The sequence below is a fragment of the Merops nubicus genome, unplaced genomic scaffold (assembly GCF_000691845.1).
Source record: "Merops nubicus isolate BGI_N331 unplaced genomic scaffold, ASM69184v1 scaffold44132, whole genome shotgun sequence".
NCBI lineage: Eukaryota > Metazoa > Chordata > Aves > Coraciiformes > Meropidae > Merops > Merops nubicus.
The window spans coordinates 5,201-24,720 of record NW_008593683.1 but is presented as its reverse complement, the minus strand read 5'-3'; the positions used below and the strand labels follow the sequence as shown (position 1 = coordinate 24,720).

Below are 19,520 nucleotides of genomic sequence, written 5' to 3'. Positions count from 1 at the left end.
TCCCTGGTTTGATACAAACAGTTCATCACTCTGTAAGACACAAGAGTAGTTCACTTTTTCCCCTCCAATGGACATTGCACTTTCTGCTTACTCATGCAGAACTTCATTTCTCATTCTGTTGTCTATCCTCAAAAGTTGTCCTATTCAGTTATGACTACTGTAAGATGCATATCTGCAAACCATACAAATTGACCTCACTGCTCCATTTTCCATTTCAGGAATACAATATAACAAAAGACAAAGTACAATTCCCTGTGAACTCTTTTGTTAACCATTATATCCTAAAATAGGTCATTTAATCATACTCTTCCCATTCCTTCCAATAGCTGGTTATTAACTCACAGTGATGGTTTGCCACTTATTCCATAACCACTCAGCTTCCTAGAAGCATCTTGCATAATCCCAACCTTTTTTCTTTGCCATCTGGATTATGCCAAACAATATACTTTTATCCATACTTCACTGATATATCAGAAGCAATTATGAAAGCAATTTCATATATCTTTCCTCTGCATCATGTAGTTAAACCCTTTGACATAAAAATATTGAGGTATTTAGCAAAAAACACATTTTACTGAAAATAAGTTGGGGAACTACATACTGCTTTCTCACGACCGCTATTTTTTCTATCATTTTGTTTCCATGAAGCAGGAATACTTATGCCATAACACACTATGTCACAAAACAAAAGGCCTTCTTCTATTTTTTAAAATCATGTGGATCCAGAGCCAAAACTCCTTAAAATCAAAGCATCTTCTCTGAATGCCCTCAAGGAATAAAACTGAAATACAACTGCAGCTACTACAAAGATAGGCTGTCTGCAGACATGTATGGTAATTTATCTTGAAGCAAATCTCACTCTTGTACAGAGATGCAGGCTGGCTATTTTTGTCTTCTAAGGAGCACAGATGTACGCAGCCACATATGGAGGCACACGCACACACAGCCTCTGGCAACAACAGTTTTAGCTCTGAATACTTTGAGGAGTCTTCCTAATTTCAAATGCCAAAGACAAATGTATGAAGGGATAGTGCCAGCAACAAATCTACCTATTTGCAGCTGTCCTCTTTCTTCCAGTTCTGGAAGAGATCAAAGACAATTTCCATAGTCTTGTGTGCACATGCCAGCACCATGACATCCACACTACAGAGAATCAGTGTATTTAACTCTCTATATTACTCCATATTTTCTTCCCCAGGTGATGTCTTACCTGTCCACAACAGTCTGATTTGTATTTGTTACAATGGCAGTCCCTGAGGTGGCTTTGGATCGTTCTGTAAATCTAGAATCAAATGCTTTCATAGGTTCAATCTTGGATGGAGTTGTCAATACAGAGGAAGATGATGCAGGAGGAGCAGTTGAGGCAGAGGTAGCATTTACACTGTCAGTAAGAGACAGGAAAATAAGGAAGGATATTTAGTATTGGCATTGCTCATAACCAGCTAGCATTCCTTATGCTGCCTAGAAACAATACTGAAAACCTTTCACTGGGATACCTACATGAATTACGATATTATTCCCCTTTCACACATCAGTACCTGCAGGCTTTGCCTACTCTCAGAAGCTGTTTATGATATATCTCAGAGCTAAGAGCTTCCTATGGCTGCACAGATATATCTAGATTACAAGACCCTAATTGCATCATTATGTATTTTTAATTCAGGAATGAAGTGATACTTTCAGCTGCTACTTCCATACCCAAACAGGAAGAATCACTCTTTTAAATGTTGATTTGGGTTCCTGGTTTTACTCCTTGTTTAGGTTACCAAATATTTTCCATTGCAAGATCAAATTTCACTGTTTATCAATCACACTATTTGGGCTGAAACAATTCATGCCAGGTTTTGATTCTGTTGTTGAAGAATCCAAACTATTAGGCTTTTCCAAGCATAACTCTAATGCAAAGGAATGCGTTTTCACCACACTAAAGCATTCCAGGGATCTGTTATTTGAATAGCTGTTTACTTTAGAGATTTTGCAATTCATTCAGAGAATGAATCAAAAGAAAAAATGGCTCTAAGGTAACTAATATTTGTACTAAAAAGCTGTTAGAAATCTAATTTCTAAAGAAAAGGAGACTTAATAGTTTCATCTGTCAATCATTTCTCATAGTCTACCCACTCATTTTTTAATCTGTGGCCAATTTCAACTATATTTGGTGAAGTGGTTGAGGTTCCAATAACATTGTGCTCTTAGAAATGCTACACACGTCGAGGAGAAGAAATCAAGTCAGTGTTATTACTGAGGGAAAAATAAATACAATTTAGTTGTTCCAAAATTAATTTGAAGATACACTGGCCAATCAGCATACATCAATGTCACTGCGCTCTGATGGGGTTGTTACACAGTGAAGCAGTATTACCATGTTTGAAGAGAGGACCTACAGGACAGAGGACCAAATTTGATAGAAAACAAGCTTCATTACTTCCACTGCTGCAAAATCTTCTACTATTTACTAAGAGCAACCCAGTAATTTATAAGCAAGTAAATTTGTTAGAGCATTAGCAATCTGTATACCTCATTGCACTAAAGTTCATTTCCAGAACTAAGTGTGTGGATTTATTCATTACTGATTTATCACTATTTAAAGTAACCAAATACTAACAAAATATTGATGTTTTCAGGAATGGTAGATTCTTGAAGTTTTATGGTAAGGAAACCACTTTGATAATTGTTTGGTTATAGAACTGTAAACAAGAAATAAAACTAAGCAAAGCCAAAAGTGAAAAACAAAACTGCAAATACTGACCCATCTTTATTGGCTGCATCATCTGTTGGTTTTATACTGGCCACTGTTGGCTCTACAGAAGGCTTTGTAGCGTTAAGGGAATTTGCTGTGTTACAGTCTAATGACATGAGCTGCTGGTTACTTTGAGAAGACATCATTGAGCCAGACAGAGATCCAGATATTGGGATGCTATTGAAAAACGCTGTAGAAAAATCCCTAAGCAAAATGACAAACAATGAATACATTTTTCAAAAACACTTTAAAAATAATTGAAAAAGAAAAATTAAAATTAAATTATTTATTCCCTTCTAGCCTTTTCCACATATGCATACTGAATGAAATAGCTAAATAAATCACTAACACCTAACTTTCCAGAGTTATATCTTATATACAAAAGGCACTAAAGGCAGTGTTAATGTAGATATGAACCTGCAATACACTGGGGTATTGTTCACTCACCTATAATAGCAATTAATGAGAATCAGTTTATCTATTAGAAATGAGGTCTTATAGCTGAGAGAACATAGGTTGAAACTCTATTCTTTGACTATATACAAGGTATTTCTAAGCAAGTGTTTTAAGATACCATAAAATTCAGCTAAGTCAAAACTCTGAGTTTGCATCAGGGAAAAAAAAAAGATAAAAAGGTAAAGGATTTTAAAGACAACTTCAAACATACCCAGTATCCAGCTGAGCTATGCAGAGAGGTGTGATCCTTCTCCGACCATCTGCTGTTCGTGTTTCAACTTGTTTTTTTAAGAGATTCTGTTGGGAAATATATTTAATTGTAAATTTCTGATGATAGGAATTTTTTTTTTTTCTTTTTTTTTTTCCCCCCAACTGACAAGAATATGTGTATCAGAAGAAAGATGTTCTTCAATTAAAAATTGGTTAGCAAGGATTTTTTTTTTCCCCATACTGTATCTGAGCCATGATATTATTGCATAAGTAGAATTAATATACATTTTTATTAATACAAGTGTATTTTAACACAACTTTTTTTCAAACAATAGTAGGTGTTTCTGGTTTTGGTTCCTGTTCTCGGGCTGTACCATAGCATACACTCTTTTTAATTTAAACACACACATTTTCAATTCTGGATCTATCCATCTGTGGAAAAGGCATTTGTGGAGAACTTAATCTATTCACCACATTAGAGAGTCAAGTCTGAGGCATTCTCATCTGTGCACACCAAGTCCTTCATTAAAAGTTGTGTTCTATGCTTAGGAGAGAATTAAATAATGCTTTTAAGGTCCTTCACTGAGAGGCTGAAGCACAGTTCTATGGTTTGACTTATTAGCCACCTTTGTTTTTTCTTCTGTGCACCAAGAGTTTAGTACCCATCACAGAAATACCTACAAGCCTTTATCCACATAGTCTTACTTCTGCTTAAAAGCATTTTAACTTTTCAAGAAGTCCCAGCAATGTCAGCTGGACCATTCATAGGTTGAAAGGCATCATTCAACACAAATAAGGAAGCAGAAATTGTATTTTTTCATAAGCAGTTTGATATTTATTGGCTCAACCCTTGACACTATCAAGTGACTATGCAAGAACACCTACCTTTCTAATGTCCTCCAGACTCTCCCCATTAACCATGCTTGCCACTTTGGGAGCCGCTGTCGTGGCCCCAGATCCGTCCCTCATCGACGCGTTCTTCTGCTCCACCTGCTGCTGCTGTCTCTGTTGATACTTGAGCATCTCTGGATTCTCAATAATGGTGGTAGACAACTGAGCTTCAGTCATTATAGCCAGGCTTTTACCATAGGTGGACTGATGAATGTTGCTCTGTGGGAGTTAAAAGTGTATCACGTAAGAAGAGTGACTATGACTGCTAGCATGACATCCCTGAGTATAACATAATGGAATCACAAATCTAATGGGATCCATGAAATGCAAGCACCCAAAGTATCACTGATACACCCCGACCGGACTTGTGTGTGGCAGGGTGTTTGGTGGTGGGCAAGGGAACAGGGAAACACCTATGTGGACACTAAGGTCAGTGAGGAAGGAGGGGGGAGAGGTTGCCAGGGCAGAGATGCCCCTGCAGTCCACGGTGAGATGGCAGGCTGAGCCACTAAAACAATGGAGGTTAATGGTGGAGCAGATGCCCACCGGCAGCCAGTGGTGGACCTCACACTGCAGCAGATGGCTGTGCCCAAAAAGGCTGACTCTGAGGGACGCCCACGCTGGAGCAGTCTGTCATTGGGAGGACTGTGCTTGCAGAAGAGACCCATGCTACAGTGGTTCATGAAGAACTGAAGCCCATGGGAAGGACTCACACTGAAGAAGTTCATGGAGGACTATTTCCTGTGGAAGGGATCCCACACTGGAGCAGGGGAAGAGTGTGAGGAGTCCTCCCCTCGAGGAGAGAGGTGTGGCAGAAATAACATGTGATGAACTGACCATAGCCCCCATTCCCTGTCCCACTGCAGGGAAACAGGCAGAGAGATGAGGTATAAAGCTGAGACTAGGAAGAAGGGAGGCGTGAGGGGAAGGTGTTTTTAAGATTTTGTTGTATTTCTCTTTGTCCTACTCTGATGTGATTGCTAACAAATTAAACTGATAGTTTTTTTCCCCTAATTTGAGTCCATTTTGCCCGTGACCATAATTGGTGAGTGATCCCTCCCTGTCCTTATCTTGATCCATGAATCTTTTGTTCTATTTTCAGCCAGTGGCTGCATGGTGCTTTGCTGCTGGCTGGGCCTAAACCATGACAGTCATTCATACACTACAGATTTTTTTCTTTTCTTTATGTTTTCAGCTAAAACTAAATCAATATGTAAAATAATTAGAATTCAAAGCTTTAGTTGCTAACAGCAATGAGACGAAAAGACAGCCAACAGCAATCAGTTTAAAAAGACTTGCATATAAGCAAGTCAGAGTAATTTTATTAAAGTGTTTTGAAGCACTCACTCCTTGCTTTCTTTGCCAAATAATTACTTAAAATATATAACGATACGTAAGCAAGTGGACGTTTTCCAAGTAGACTTTCTTTCCAGAATAGAAATTATTATCACAAATTCATTTCTTGACTACTCTTTTTAAATGATTTGTAAAGTAGACAAGTACACATTGTTGTCATGGAAATCAGTCACATTATACTTCTATAAATAGTCCAGTATTTTAATTGAATCAATATGTCCCTTAAATATGATCACAGATTCTCTGAGTGCTTACTGTACCTTTTCCTCCTCACTGAGTGGATCTCCAAGTTCATCCTGGGAAAAGTCCAAAAATGCCACTGATCCATCCATGGAACACACCAGTATACCAAGTCCATTAAGGGTCCTGAAGGAAATAAAGACACATTTTTATTTTCAATCTCTTTCATGGATGCAAAAGTACAATACAGTGAATTGCTCAATAAAAATCATAGCATAAGATTTATTATCACAGCAACTACTGATGGAAACAAACAAGTGGGACAGGAAGGAGACAGGGTAATGGACAGCAGGCGTCCGTGTGCTGATATTCCTTTGGAGTCTGCACACAGGAGGGTGGCACTAGAACAATACACATACCCATGGCACGATCAGCACCATGAAAAGCTTCCTGTAGGGGTAAAACAGAATAGTGTTCCCAACAAACAATGACAGAAAATCATAAATGCATTTGTTTGAATGAAAACAATCATGCTATGAAAACATAACCATATTCAGATATTATGATGATGGATCCAAGTCTGAAACTAAAATAGAAACAAGACAGCTATAATATGATAGTATCAGACTTCTCCAAATTTACTGCCTGTTGTCAGAATGGACCATGTTTCTGGGAACATTCTATAGTACTGACATTTCAGCCATACATTTCAATTTGTAGACAGGATATAAAATAACAAGCTTCCTGATGATCCTTTGTCTCCGAAATAAACCACAAAACCATTTCGTCAGAAATTGCAAAATGTTAATTAGCTATTGCTCCTGATGACTTTATGCCATGAAAAATGTGCACATTGCAGATGGAGAAATAAAAAAGACTACAGGAAGGAAAAAACTATCCAGAGCTATTGTACTGCAACAAGAGCAGCACTTCTCAAGAAATATTCCACTTATTTGCTTTCTAGCCTTAATCTGTCAGTGAAAGAAAAATGTTTGGTTTTGAAGACTTTCTGTCATGCTTCACTCAGCTTCATGGCAAAATCAACACAGCATACAGAAAAAAGGAAGTTATACAACTGTAAGCTTTCAAATTCAGAGTATAAAACCACCCAGACTGTTACAGCTACTAAAGTAGAATTTTAAAAGTTGGGACATGCTAGAATTAAGATAACCTATGTAAGCAGCTATGTGCCTTTCGTGGAAAACATACTAGTCTTCTTGTACAGAACCCTTAACTCTGTAAATCACCTGCTGCATAGGTGCAGAGCATTTTTTTAATACCATTTACTGAGCACTCTCATAGTCAGTTCTCCCTTATTATTCAAGTCTTGCAGCAAATAAAGAATTAAGTTCTAAATTTTTAGGACCTGGCCTTTGGAATAAAGCAGGAGAGGAGAGCAGTACCATGAACTGCAGAAAGAGGAAAACAAGACTTGGCACAGTAGACTGCTGGGAAAGTGGGTTGTCCAACCCAACCCAAAACACTAAAGATGTCTTGTGGTCTTCTTGGAAAATCTCAGCACTTGGCCTTCTGCTATGTACTGTGGCTGGTGGATGGGATGTGGTTGGGCACAGCAGGATCATTATGCCTCTTCTGAGACTTGATAAATGATGAGGCCTCAGTGACTCTTCAACACAGAGCAATTTAAACCCTCCACATGGTGCTGCAGCAACATGGTATGATTACATTTTACTAAATGTAAAGGCTATTGCATGTACTTTTTTCCGCATGAAAACCCTTCAGGCAATTGAGCTGAGTGAGTAGTGCCTGTGTGTGTGTAAGTCAGCGTATGTATAAAACGCTTACGGAAAAATACCACAAAACTTTCTCTTTTGGTATATTGTGTCCTTAGGCATAAAGGAAAGATTGGCCTAGAAGATTCACCTAAACTTGTCATACTTGTACAGTGCAATAACTTTTCATAGATGTAACTCACACAAAATTTAAAAAATCCACCACATCATACTATAAAATACATATTCTATGAAAAAAAGAATTTCAGATCGTCATCACAAGTAGGAACTCATTCCACAGGTATTTTACTGCACATTAGTTTTTATTCAGTTTTAATGTTACACTACCTCAAGTGACCATATACTAGTTGCTGGAAATTAAGGAATTTCCAGTTAATGCATATACCTAAAGCTGATAGCAACACTTTGGTTTTTATAACAAACAGCAGAAATCAACTTACCAAGAGATGTCCATGATAGACTTGTCAAACAGCTCATGTATGACAACTAAAGGTCTTTTCAGACATGTGAGCTTAAAACAGAAGAAACAAGACTCAGAAACTTAGAAGTTCAACGCTACCACCAATATTATCACATTAACACTCTCCCAGAGTCTAACAGTATTCACCAAACAAGATCTAGCCAGGCTACAGCCTGGTGGCATATCTGAAGCAACCAGCTACCTATGCCACTACTGGCACAGAAAAGCTCTGGAGAAGAACTGCTGTCATTCAACCTTCCCCTCCTTTTGGAAACAGAGACTAAGTCTCCTCACCACATGCTCCATCACAGTCACGGAACACTCTACCATTCAAAAAGTAATTCTGCAGCTGCTAAAGACAGCTCCTATTCTAAGCTTTACTGAGATAAGGATGTTGCAAACTGTAGACACAAAAAGAAGACAGAAAACAGATGAGGTTTCCATGTCCTCACTCAGACCACTTGCCTAAGTAAGTGAAGTCTATCAAGAGCAAAAGGAATTTGTCTTAAAACTATTCTTAAAGAGGATTCATCTACACTTATAAACCAGCTTAGTAATAAAGAACTGAATATGAAAATTCCCAGTAACCTACTCTAAATTAGACATTCTAAAGATAGTCACCTCATCTTCAGTAGTTTTTGTGTTTCCATAGGTCTGTGTTGCATATATATCTACTAAGCTCTTCAGGGCAAAGACTGACTATAACCTAGCATTTCTGTAACACCTAGTATAACCTCAACAGGCACTCTAAACAAAATCATAGTATAAATAGAAAGTAAAATATACTGAGAGTGATACTTTGATATGGGTTTGCACTGTTAGCACTGCCAGAAAGAGATTTAGTGTGAAGTGTTTAGCAACTGATGGATAAACAGCACACTGAAATCTATAAATAGTAGATTGCAGTTAGCAATTGGTGTGTTCTGGCCCACATTCTCATAACAAAGCTTTACAAATCAGTTACATTTATTCCCTGTCCTTTGCAGTTGCCAAACAACCGACCTTGCATTTATAAATGTGAGAACAGCTACTCTTCTCTTTGCCTGAACAACAATTTCAGAGTGGACTTTAAAGTAGAACTTGTACTAGAGACTGAAAACTTGAAAGTATACTTAAAAAGCTCATTCACTTTTACATTCCTTTCCATAGCAAAGACAGAAGCCATGGATTGAATCCAGAGCAAAGCAGAAAGATGAGCCATATATATGTTCAGAAACAGCTATCCTGTGTCTGCTATATTTTCCTCGCACCCATAAAAGCAAGAATAACAAAACCAGACTGTAAGAGTGATTATTGGATAGGTGGGCTAAACCTGGAGAAATAGTAAAGTCCTCATCTTCCTAAGACACTCACATGGAGGAGGAGTAAAAAACATAGGAACAAAAATAGGGCTGAATTATGTTTAACTGTGATAACACATTATTTCCCCTAATGGTTCCTCCCCCTTACCAGGGCAACATACTCTGCCACTGGCTGCTCCCTGCTCGTGACTTTACAGAAATGAACCCATCCATGTCCTTCCCCCAGCCAATTCTGTTACACCAGAGAGAAAAAAAACATAAATGTGAATCTAAATAGAAGACCTAACACTGCATGAGTGACCTTTGTGCTAACCCCCCAGGTTATCCAAATGATTACATTAGTTCAAAGGCAGAAAAAAACACCATACCACCTACCCAGACAGAAAGGGATCGGTCCTTACTACCAACGGCGCAACAGCAGTAGGGACAACTTGATTTGGTGGAGCTCCCATTCTTTTGTTTCTTCTTGAAGATTTTTGGATTGAATTTCTGAACAAATAACACACCCCAATTTTTATTACAGTAATTATATTTTAGAAGATCTGTTTTAAAAGCAAGTTTTCCACTTAAGAGTGAAAAAAGAAACATTTCATAGGAAAAAAGTCCCTAAGCAGACTCTATAAGAGCATGGACAAAAGCCACATATGCTTTCTGAATACCTCAACAGAACAGGAAATAATATTAATTTTAGTAGCGACAGGAACTCACTAGAAACCTAAGTCTCTTTAATCAAGTCAGGAAACAGCTAACAAAGCTAGTGTTTGATATTCCTAACATGCTCCCGTACTCCCCCTTATCTTGTTCACCTACGTCCAGTTCTCTTATCACAAGAGTAAGCAGATTGCTTCCAACACATCAAGTTGACAATTTTTAATCAGCACCACGCATCCACTTTACAAACCTCATCTTCTCCTCATTCCATTTATGCATAAAATTATCAAAAAGCATGTATTAGACATTTTACTTCAGGGATTAATTACTATCACTCACTCACCACTACCGTAACTGCCTTCCGATGCCCTACAAAATCCATGTTGGTCTTCCATCCATCCCTCTCAATGATCTGAGCAGTAGGTCCAGAATTATTCATGGCATGAGCAGAAACGAGATAGTGACCGTCAGGTGACCAGCTGAGACGCAACACATGAGTCGTCCCTCCACACTGACAAAAAAAAATGTACTAGACCTTTAACAGTGTTTGGAAAACAAAGGCTTTTTAATACAAACTACTTTTCAGATTTAGGGAATATGGTTACAGAGGTTTTGGTGAATATAAAAGAATGATATTACATACAACTTTCAGCACTTCAGTCACATTTATACAGGTGATCTAGTCTAACTTACAAAGTCCTAACAAAAGGGGGAAAAAGGAACCCAGAGAACTTTTTTTAAGGGAACAAAATGTAAATCTATTTGAATACTGCATGCCCAGTATTCATCATGGTTCTAGTTAGTGCCAGGGCTGCAGCATACCCACTGCTAATGAGATTTCAGCTTCCAGCAACAGCTCACACATGAATTTAAGGATTTATCGTCTATTGTGAAGAGTAATTGAAATAATCACATAAGACCACTGGAAAACATTCCACTCACTAAGCACTAGCTTCTGCCCCTAGAAATTTGATTTCTTGATCAAAGTCATCACATAACAACCCTATGATGCCAGACCAAAGATCTCACCTAAGTACATATTTCATTTCTGACAGTGACCAATAGAAGATGCACAGGGAAGAACATAAGAACAATGCAATTAATGTGGCAATACTTCCTTGGAATAACCTCTCAATTTCCAGGAACTTACTGAATTGTTTACATAGCCCACGTAAACCTTTGGCATCCACAGCGTCCAATGGCAATGAGAATCTCAATTTAATCCCATGTTGTGTGAGAAAGTAGCTCTTCTTTTTTCCCCTTTTGAACCTGCCATCTGATAGCTTCATTTGATTCAGCACTGCTAAACTAACTAATGTTACTGTTCAATCAGTTATTTTTATTTCATTCCATGGGAATTCGCTTCAAATAGTCACACATTCTGAAGTACCTCATCAAAGGGTTTTGTGATGCTGGTTTCCAGCTGCCAGTCCATGGTCCGCCACACCTTTAAACTTCGATCATCAGCCTGCGAGGCAATGTATTTCCCAACAGGATCCCAGGTCAGCCCTTTCACCAAGCCAGAATGCCCCTTCAGAGTGGCAAGAATTTCTGTGTGTGCAAAAATTGAGAACAGAGAGTAGTTACTGATATCTCCTTTAGTCTCAACAGACTGTTGAGGAGAATTACAAGATATTTTTCAGACAGCATATTAAGTAGAACTTCCTTTAATGTACGAACAATAACAAAACACATAAATCAAACCAGAACTTGTACTTAAGCTAAGAACAATACAAAAAAAGTGGTGATGAGAACTCTGGTCAGAATAACGGTACAAAACCAAAGACCAAAAGAGATCAAAAAGAGCCCAGGCACTTCAGAATAGCATGTCCAAGCTCTGGAAAGCAGCAGTTTAACTGCCACTTCAGTTAACATTCACCCTTTCCTCTGCACCCAAAGATTAACACAACAAATTCAGCTTTGTGCACCAAATGTGAACTAAGTCAAAGTTGTAACTGAACAGACAGGTAACCTGACAGACCTGGTAACCTACTTTCAGTCACACTCTTGCTTATCAGACTGTAAGAAAGGAGGCTGAGAGTACTGCACAGGCTACACAGATAGCTTGAAAGTCTAACAACTCTAGTATCAGGGTAGGAAACAAGCCCAAGATAAATGACAGCAACTAGGCACCACACAATTGGAGTTTTAGCCTGCATCAAATCAGGTGGTAAAAAGCAACCAACCGAAGGCACAAGCTCCCCAACTGGCACAGACCCTCATAGGTCAGCTAAAGCTGTTGAGTGCTCTGGCTGTGCCTGGCAGCGTGGTCCCCGAGAAACAGGCCTCAGGACTGTGTGAACTGCCAGCACTACAGCAATGCAGGAAGGAAAATGGCCATCAAATGTAAAGACTTGAGAGCTTCTGCTACTGTGAGGCTTCCCTTGTCCTTCCTTCCTCCCCTTCATCATGTAAAGTCACATTGCTTATTAACCAGCAGCATTTAAAATGGGGTAGGTAAGATAACAGCCTCTGAAAGCAAATAAGTGGAGAATCCTGTAGGTAGATAGGCTACAGAGGAAAAAAAAATATGCGATGTAGATGTAATATCAATCTGACATTCTATTTATTTAGGATTTTGCAGAGTAGGTCAGAAAGAAAATACCTGTAATAATAACCTTCATGTAAAATCAGCAGCACAACCTGAACGAAGCTGTTGTCTACAGCACAGCAGAATCCACTGCTCACTGCCATCCAAGCTTGGAAGAAGGACTGACTCATCAGATTGCAAGCATGTCAGCTCAAATGTCAGACAACCCTTCAGTCAGTGAAAGAGACCCATAGAGGGGAGAGTTTGTCACAAAGCTTTACATACTTGCACACCTGAAAGGTAAGAATTCTCACCTGGAAATTTGACAGCATTCCAGATGACAACAGTGTTATCCACACTACAGGATGCCAGCCAGGCATCATGCGGAGACCATGCTACATCCATGACATCTGTTAAAAAAAAGGTTCTCATTTAAGACGTTGGAGGTAATCAGAGAATCCAAAAATCTTTTTAAGAAGAATTTGTGCGGGAACATTTTGCCTAAGGGTGAGAAAAGATTATCATCTCACTAGAGTGTAAAGTATGAAAGAATGTAGCAACAGTCACTGGGGGCAACGCTCTCCAGTCAGTGTGGGGGAAAAACAACAACAAAATCCAAGGCAGAGAATGTTTAGTGACTACAGGAAGTACTAGAAAGTACTTTGCCTTGTTTTGAATGAAAAAGCAGCAGCAGCTATTGCAATGCAATTTATTTCATTTCAATTTATTCCAACACATGTGGAATGATCAAAGTGATTTCAATCTTGATTTTAATCATAGCTCATGTCAGCAGATGCAAAATGCATTTGAAATTATCTGGTTTATTCCTCTTTTGCATTGCTCTTCAGTTATTTTTTTCTAAATAAACTTTAATATCCTTTGGTTTAGAAAAATTTATATCTTTTGCCAACCGGGAGATTATTCACTGGAAGTGTGAACATTGATTTAAACAAAAATATAGTTTAGCTTCCTTTACTCAGATTCAATTTTAAGCTAGCAAATAACAAAATACCAGTTTCTTAGTTGCTAAATTTTTTTACTACATAGTTGCTGAAGTTTTCTACTATGTTACTAGAAGTTACTCACTTTTTGATTTTCATTGTTACTCTTAAAAGTAATTACTGAGTTGCCATGACTCTTAAAAGTAATTACTGAGTTGCCATGAAATATATACGTTTTGAGCAAGAAAACGTGACACTGAAAATCTTTTTCCAAATAACTGCAACTTCTGTTCATTCAACACCTTTTAACTTACCCCCTGAATGGCTTCTGAGAATCGAGACACATCTCCACTGCTCAACATTAGTAAGTTTGCTACTAGAACCAAACACAGTGCTAGGTCCAATGTACCTAATTAAAATAGAAACAGTTATCAACAGAACCACCTTAAGTTTTTCCAACTTACTTTCTAAAGAAAACACACTGCACAGTACACCTTTACTTTATAGTCAGTTTTTCCTGCAATGAAAACTGGAGCACAAAAATCCGATTTTTTTTTTGAGAAAGTAATTCCAGTTCTTAAAAAAATTAGCTTTAATAAAATGTTATATTTTTTTCCTATCCATAGAAATCGTACATTTAAGATAGCTCTTCATATCTCATCAGGAAGCTTTCTTGAAGGACATAAAGAAATGCCTCAGCTCCTCAAGAGGAAAGAGACTGTCCAGGTAGACACACACTGCAGTCCAAGAGACAGAAGAAAACCAATCTCCAATACCAGTGATGTGATGTTACAGGCTTCAGCTTCTTACTCACCAGGCAAAGCAGTGATCTTACAAAAGCCCAACACAGGGAAGAAACACTAAGAGATCTGACAGAGTAACCAACGTGAAATAAAATAAAATCCACAAGGAAGAAACATGCTTACGCAGCTCGCTTCCACACCATAATCAGCTTGTCATCTCCCCCTGAAGCCAAGTAAACTCCATTGTTTGACCACCGCACACAGTTTACACAAGCTGAAATGTAGAAAAGAAAGTTTGTAAGATGAAAGATAAGAATAAGTGGTTCTGCACTGAGGCAGAGTTTATAATAAGCAAAACTTGAGACGCTTAGGATTCAAGTGTGCTTTTTCCACTCAAAGCAGTTACTCTGTCTGCTTTAGATAAATGAGTTGGTACTTATCTTTAAGTAGCAGTTGAGGAACTTCTTACTTTAAAAGAACTATTCCTTATTTAAGCTACACCAAATTAATAGTCATCTAACAAAGTAAACAGTTTGTAGTAGATGAGGTGGGATTAAAAGAGTAAAGAAGGAAAAATATATCTTGAAGAAAAGAAGGGACAGCTTTTTCAGGTAACCATACTTCTGTCAAATGTAATCCAGAATAATTTAGAACTAGAACCAATACACTTCCTACGTTTCCTTTATGCTCATTTATTTTCTCCCTTTTCCTTCAGAGCTCCTCAGTTTCTCACAATGTGCATTATCAACTACTTTGCAGCCAAAGCTAGAAAAAGCTCAAAAGGAGGAGATTTCCAAAGGTATCTATATTTCTCTGTAAATTTTTCCACATTTTACCATTTTCTGCTGAATATCTAAAAATGTATATAGCAAAAGTATGAGACCTTTCTGCTGAATCAATCTTATTTGACTCTTCACCACTGGACAGGGCATGATTTTTGTAATTACAAACATGTAATGCTTAAGAGCTTTGGCAAATTACCCAGTCAGTAAAAAAAACCATATCTTTGTTACCTAAGTGATTGTCCATCTGACAAAGCATCTTGGGAATATTTTCATTCTTTTCATCTTCCTCTTTCAGGACAGGAGCCATATTCCAGATCACAACTTTCCCAGAATCCTGACCTGTCAAAGAACAAAAAGCCCCCTGCATTTAAACACATGCAAAAAAGCTTTTCCATCCAATCTCTGTTCCAGAACAGATGCTAAAATTTAGGCATTAATCCAGTGGGAACTTTGGAAACATTTGAATCCAGATGTCATTCTGATATAACTACACCAAGTCAGATAGCATTTTATCTTTCTTGAAGATATTAAAAATAAAGTTACACAGCTTTGTTCAAAAATTGTACTGTACATAACTGATATCAACTGTAGGGATGATCTACTTACAATAAAGCTGTATTTTAAAAGAGAAAAGATATATTCAAATCCTAAATTGCAATCATTGTAGCCAACATAAAATTATTGACTAGTGTGACCCAAATAATATTTCTGCACATATTTCTTGAGCTATTATATCTGTATAATTGGATTTCTTTATTCTAGTAGCTCTACTATTTAGGAGGTCAAAAGGTCCAGCTTCATGTTCGGTTCCTCTTTGAATAAAAAGAAGTTTGGCCAGTATGGTCACAACTCATTTACTGCAGCTGCTATCTCAGTGACGTCCAAGAGGATAAGTACATCAGAAAATATAACGCTGCCTTCTGCAGTAACAACAGCACTTATCAATATATTTTAATGATTTATATAATTGTTTCTTAGACATATGAGTTTTTAAAATGGTCAAACCAACTAAAGTGTTGTGAAGGCAAAAGATTATTATTATAGCCCAAAATTCTGCTTTCTACCAGTACACAGGCATACCTTGTCCTCCTGTTGCAAACTTGGTCCCATCTGGGTGAATGTCCACTGAAAATATTGGCTTTCCTGGAATTAGAGAAAAGCAGAACATACTGAATTGTTTCACAGGCAAGAGAATGCAGTAACACCAAAAGAACCACAACTCCTCCGACTGGCAAGTAAGTTTTTTCTTCTAAAAGCTATAGTGGTAAGAATTACAGCTGACTACAAGAGCTGAAAGCAGTGTGATGACAGAGATGGCAGCCTGTTAAAACTGGCTGTGGAAGTTATCACGCCATAACAGAGCAGCGATAACCAGGGATACGGCAAATGCCTCAAAGCAAAGTCATACCACAAAGCAGGCACCAACGAGGCAAAACTGGATCTGAGTAAGGAGTTTCTTCCAGGTTTCTACAGTTCATTAGCTGATGACCTGAAGCAATTTTTGTTTTGGTTTCTGTTTTTGTTTTTCTAAAATCCTCCCCAATCTCAGACTGCATCTGCTGGTCACACAATTACCTGTCTCAAATTAAAATTCTGTTATTATGAAACTCTTCTATCCAAAGACTAGCTTGTACTTTTTGGCTTCCATACAGACAGAGGAAGGCTAACCAACTCTAATATCACTCTTCAATCCCTAAGCTCTCCATATGCTACATCTTCCAGAAGATAACTAGCAGTTTTATGAAAAAGTAAACTGTAACAAATAAGTAATGTAGTTGGGCAACAGTTTGGGAAATGAGACCACCTCACTCTCAGCCTGGTCTGCTCTGACCACAGTATCACAAACACTCTCCTCTATGTTCACAGGGTTTTTTTTAACCTTTGCAGGAGAAAGAAGGAGGAAGAAGTAAGCTTACTGCTTTCAGTGATGCTCAGAGAGCTACCAGGAAGGATTACTTGCAGGAACACACATATGATTTCCACATTCAAATAATTTTTGGCAGTAGTCCCAATCTTTTGAAACTGGAATGTCTCTGCAAGTAAGATCCCACACATGCCAGTGCTAAGGCAATTTATCAAACAGCCAAAAAAATTAGTACCCACATACCAAGATTACTCAATACATTTCCCATGTATGTCAGCTCTTGCACTCTATCTTCATGATATGTTAAGACAAACAATAAAACCTAGAGAATTTATCCAGCAACATGTTATGTTGCAAATGCATCTGAATTCCTTGACACTAAAGTGGTAACAAAATCCTCATTCAGTTATACAGTATTTCTTGCTTTTTGAGAGATATGCATTTTGCTTCATGTCAACTTTTCTTTATGTTGACTTGTTTTAAGGGTTGTTTTATTTTGATTTATATTGCAACTCTGACATGTGATTCCTCTTAAGATTTTTACTGGCAGCCAAGCAGAGACCTTAAGTACAGCAAGATGGCACTCAACTCACATTCCTTCCAAGTTCTTTAGACCACATAAACACTTAAGATGAGACTTAGCTGTGGGTTTTCTTCAGCCTGTTGTGCCTGATTCTATCTTTTACTCTGTTAACTTGAATGCAACATATAGACTAAGATGAATATTTAGAGAAGCACAGGCAAGAAACAAACATGTATTCTGCTCCTCCCAGGATGTGCAAGTTCCCTTAAAGCAGTACATCATTTGAAATAGTTTAACCTACTGACACTTATAGAAACAGGTCATTCTGTAGACCTTATAGGTGGAAGAGGCTACCCTTTCAATCTGAGTCAACAGCCTCAGTCAAGAAGACTTACCATACTCTTAAACCTGCTATTAGACATGAAGAAGAGAGTGTTCCTGAGAAGTCAGCTATCAAAGACCTTTCAATAGCACTAACCTGGCTCAATTTGCCTGTGCATCATTCATACCAACAGGAAATGGTTCCTCAGCAGATGAGAAGGAACAGAAACAAAAATTAGCCACACCAGGGAAAATGTCCACCTAGCCCAATCCTGTGTTCAGAACTCAGCACTAGATACCTCCCCAGGGATCTGTACAATGGTAAGCACACAATGCTTCTTCCTAGCATAGTCTTCCAGCTCAAAAAAATTTCCAGCTCTGACTTCTTGAATCAGAGGTCCTGAACAGAGTTTTCTTCTATAAATTCAGTCAGCCATTTCTCAGATCCATAATTAACATTGACAGCCCCTAACACAAAGAAATACACTGCTCACCCATGGACTCTGTGAATCACCACTTATTTGACATATCCTGCATCCTGTTACTTCAGACCCCCTTAATTCCTGTGCAGGAGAACAGTGAACAAAAATCACTTGGCTGCTCACAACTCTACACACATTCATCATGTCTTCAGCCCAGTCCTCCCACTCCTAGACCAGAGTCCTACTCTACGTAGTCATTCCTTGTACAAAAGCTGTCTCACACTTTTGATCATTCTGGTCACTCCACTATGAGCCTCTTTCAGTTCTCCTGTATTTTGTAACATAGAGGGCAACTAGCATTGAAGACAGTGTTCAAATGTAAATGATCCTTGTCTTTATATAGTAAGATAACCGTACTCCCCCTTGTTTGTTGTTTTTGGGGTGTTTTTTTTGTTTTTTTTTTTTTCCCCTAGCAAAAATTTAGGGTTTGATCTAGTAAGCCCTGAGCAGATATTTTCATAAATTATTATAATCCTAAAAACTTAGACCTAAATGGAAGTTACCAGGTCGCAGGCCATTATTTTATATGTGAAGTTTAAAAAGAGAGTGGACTTTGCACTCAGCACAGGCAGTGGTAATAAATGAAAGCCCTGACAACAAATCAAGTTTCTTACGTGGCTCAACAGTGATCCAGGAAGTGATCTTATTCCACGGGTAACTAATCATATACCACAATCTATCCAGTAGATCTGGGTTTTTTCCACAGATTTTGCCAATAAGCTTAAGATACGATGACTTGTGAACATGAGACCCACCAAATTAATCTCCTATAAGAGTCAAGGAAATACCGTTTCCATCTGATAGCTAATTCTTGAAAAACTGGCCTAGTTCCACAGGTCTCAGTCTCACCAGCAATGTCCAGAAGCATCCAGTGGTTAACTTTTAAAGACATGCCTTTTATCCCTAGATTTAGTTTACTAAATCAAGTTCCAGATTTCCAGGAGTTTGCACAGATGAGAGTCTTCCTTTTTGCACATACAGGAAATGTCAAACTACACCCAGCCTCAACCTGTCACACCCTCTTCTTAATACACTTTCTGCATTAATCAAAATACAAACAGGAACTGCAAAATGCCATGACATATACTGGCACAGCAAAATACTTAAAAGGCAAACTGGATGAAATACTTTTTTTCTGTAAAATACTTTTTACAGGCCAGTAAATTTAATTTCAAATGGCTTTGGATATTATTCAAAGATCCAGGGGTAATAAAATTAGACTGTTCACTTGTTTAGAGCCAACAGTTTCCAGATCACAACACTTTCACTGTGCTCTTCTACTTCAGCTGTGAGTTGAAGTAATTTTATTAGTGGAGGAAAGCATACACTGAA

General features: G+C 38.0%; 1 protein-coding gene across 1 annotated transcript in view; it reads right to left on the bottom strand.

Moving 5' to 3' along the window:
• The window catches only part of LOC103768372 (protein HIRA), a 29,378-nt gene extending 11,493 nt beyond the window's left edge, over positions 1 to 17,885 (bottom strand). Inside the window, exons 1-15 of the mRNA XM_008935513.1 lie at positions 17,864 to 17,885; positions 16,079 to 16,141; positions 15,227 to 15,337; positions 14,397 to 14,487; positions 13,785 to 13,879; positions 12,844 to 12,939; positions 11,390 to 11,550; positions 10,343 to 10,510; positions 9,724 to 9,837; positions 8,028 to 8,098; positions 5,914 to 6,019; positions 4,292 to 4,516; positions 3,408 to 3,493; positions 2,750 to 2,944; positions 1,211 to 1,381 (exon numbers count right to left, since the gene is read on the bottom strand). Of these exons, the coding sequence (XP_008933761.1) occupies positions 1,211 to 1,381; positions 2,750 to 2,944; positions 3,408 to 3,493; positions 4,292 to 4,516; positions 5,914 to 6,019; positions 8,028 to 8,098; positions 9,724 to 9,837; positions 10,343 to 10,510; positions 11,390 to 11,550; positions 12,844 to 12,939; positions 13,785 to 13,879; positions 14,397 to 14,487; positions 15,227 to 15,337; positions 16,079 to 16,141; positions 17,864 to 17,885 (1,775 nt within the window). The remainder of the gene's footprint in view (positions 1 to 1,210; positions 1,382 to 2,749; positions 2,945 to 3,407; positions 3,494 to 4,291; positions 4,517 to 5,913; positions 6,020 to 8,027; positions 8,099 to 9,723; positions 9,838 to 10,342; positions 10,511 to 11,389; positions 11,551 to 12,843; positions 12,940 to 13,784; positions 13,880 to 14,396; positions 14,488 to 15,226; positions 15,338 to 16,078; positions 16,142 to 17,863) is intronic.
• Positions 17,886 to 19,520: the final 1,635 nt, after the last annotated feature.